The following is a 2,002-nucleotide window of genomic DNA, read 5'->3' as shown; positions in this document are numbered from 1 at the left end:
TGAGCAGCACTGGAGGCTGAAAGAAAGCAAAAATGCAGGTGGCTCAAGTATTCCAGCACTGTTTTACTTGCATAAATTCAGCAGCAGGTCCTTTTATAGCAAAGCACACTTACACAGCATTAAGTGCCCAGAGTTATTACTGCAAAAGACACCCTAACCAACCACAAATGCACACACACAGCTTCCCTCAGCACATACAACCCCTGGCACACATCACTGCCCAACCAGTGAGTGCTGATTTCACCACTTCATGCTGTGTGACTCCACCTCAGGCACAGGACAGCTATGTTTGGCTGGCAGGCTGCTGATTCTCCCCAACAACCCACAGGTTTTATTTCTTAGCTACCAGGCTTTTTTTTTTCCCCCCCAGTTTAATTGCTCAGGAATTGAATGTTACAGGATGGAACATTTCTAGATTATTATTATTATTTTCCTCTATGATCTCTGCCTACAACAATGCAAAGAAACTTATTTTATTACTCTGAATGTGCATTTTTTTTAGAGGGTTCAGAAGAAGACTACAAATTACCGTTAGCAAGCAAAACCTGACATCAGAACTCTGGCTTTTTCCTTCTGGAGATTTAGTCTCATGTGGGTATAGTGAATTATCTCACCTCCTGCCAGGTGACAGCAAACACATGGCTGCATGCAGAAAGCCTTGCCAGAGCAGCAGTCTGGGTTTGAAGCCATTTTCAGCAAGGACAAGGAGGCAGCCTCTGCCTACAGCAGAAAAGCAGCCAGGGCAGTGGCTGCACCAGGGCACATGCATACTCTCCCTCCCAAAGCAGGAAGCTTTCAGACAGAGAACAGGGCTCCCCAAAAGACAGGAATGTACTTCTGGGAACAGGCCTAATTTTACTTTTTAAGATTCAGAATCCTGATTTAAACAATTGGGGCACAAATTGCCACAAGAAGCGTCAGCCAATGTGGACTGCAAAGATAAGCACCAGGTTAACTTGCTACATGTCCAGCACAACAGGCTGCATCCTGGACTTTCCTGAGAGAGGTGGCTCAGAAGAGGCTAATGAGTGGCACAGCTCCTTACCTGGGTCACTGCTGCTGGCTGGTGGGAGACCATCGAAGAGCAAAGAGCCTTCTTTTCCTGGAGCACAAGAAAAAGACAAAAATAACTAAATACCTTTGTTCCTTTCAGGGAATAATGCTTTGCCTAGGTCTCTCCTGAGGTGAAGAAATTATGAAAGTTTATCAAAGAGAGACAAATTTCTACTTCTGTTACTCATCGGCCAAATCTAGGCTTTGCATTTGTTCCAGGAAACATTTTTACAGAACATTTTATAGAATATATGTGGAACATCTGTAACACCCTGGTTATAAAAAACCAAACAGGATGCATGCAGCTGGTCTGCACACCAGTACCGATAACCCCACTGCCTTTATTCTGTCTAACAAAGAACAGGATTTACACAAACTTCATCTGAAAGAGATGCTGATGCAGAAAACATGGAAAACCAAACTAATGGTAGGAACAGAGCACCCATACCTGAGTCAGCACTGCTGGATGGTGGGAGGTCATCAAACAGCAGAGGCCCTTTCTGGGCATCTTTCCCTGCAAGGCACCAGGGCAGAGTAAGGAACCAGTACAGGCACTCCTGGAGAGAGCTGGTCTGAAAGGACTGTCCCCAAGCCAGCACAGGTGTGGTAAACCAGGAGAGCCTTACTTCCATCTCTAATTTTAGCAGCTACTACACAAGCAAAATAACCCCCTGCCTGGGGCTGAGGTGAACTTTTATCTTGAGGACAGGTTTTTGGGGCTTTCTGCTAGCAATCCACTAAGCTCGCATTAACACCCCTCAGCAGCACAGCGAGGGGAAAGGCTCCAACACGGTCTAAACCGCAGCGGACGGAGTCCCGGAGGAAAAGAAAACCACGAACCCCACCAAGCCCGGCAATTTCCCAAGAGATTTTTAACCCGTCCCCTCACCCTCCCCCTTGCCCCTCAGGCTCCCTGTAGCGGCGGCCTGGCTGTGCGCGGAGCCACGCT

The 2,002-nt window shown here is 47.1% G+C and overlaps 1 protein-coding gene across 1 annotated transcript in view; it reads right to left on the bottom strand.

Annotated features, from left to right (window-relative positions):
* Positions 1 to 1,787, bottom strand: part of ILKAP (ILK associated serine/threonine phosphatase) — an 11,119-nt gene extending 9,332 nt beyond the window's left edge. The window contains exons 1-2 of the mRNA XM_017728776.1: positions 1,502 to 1,787; positions 975 to 1,102 (exon numbers count right to left, since the gene is read on the bottom strand). Coding sequence (XP_017584265.1) covers positions 975 to 1,102; positions 1,502 to 1,685 — 312 coding nt within the window. The 5' untranslated portion in view covers positions 1,686 to 1,787. The remainder of the gene's footprint in view (positions 1 to 974; positions 1,103 to 1,501) is intronic.
* Positions 1,788 to 2,002: the final 215 nt, after the last annotated feature.

This window comes from Corvus brachyrhynchos, unplaced genomic scaffold (assembly GCF_000691975.1).
Source record: "Corvus brachyrhynchos isolate BGI_N302 unplaced genomic scaffold, ASM69197v1 scaffold223, whole genome shotgun sequence".
NCBI lineage: Eukaryota > Metazoa > Chordata > Aves > Passeriformes > Corvidae > Corvus > Corvus brachyrhynchos.
Note: the sequence above shows the minus strand (reverse complement) of the source record. Positions and strands in the feature narration are given on the sequence as shown.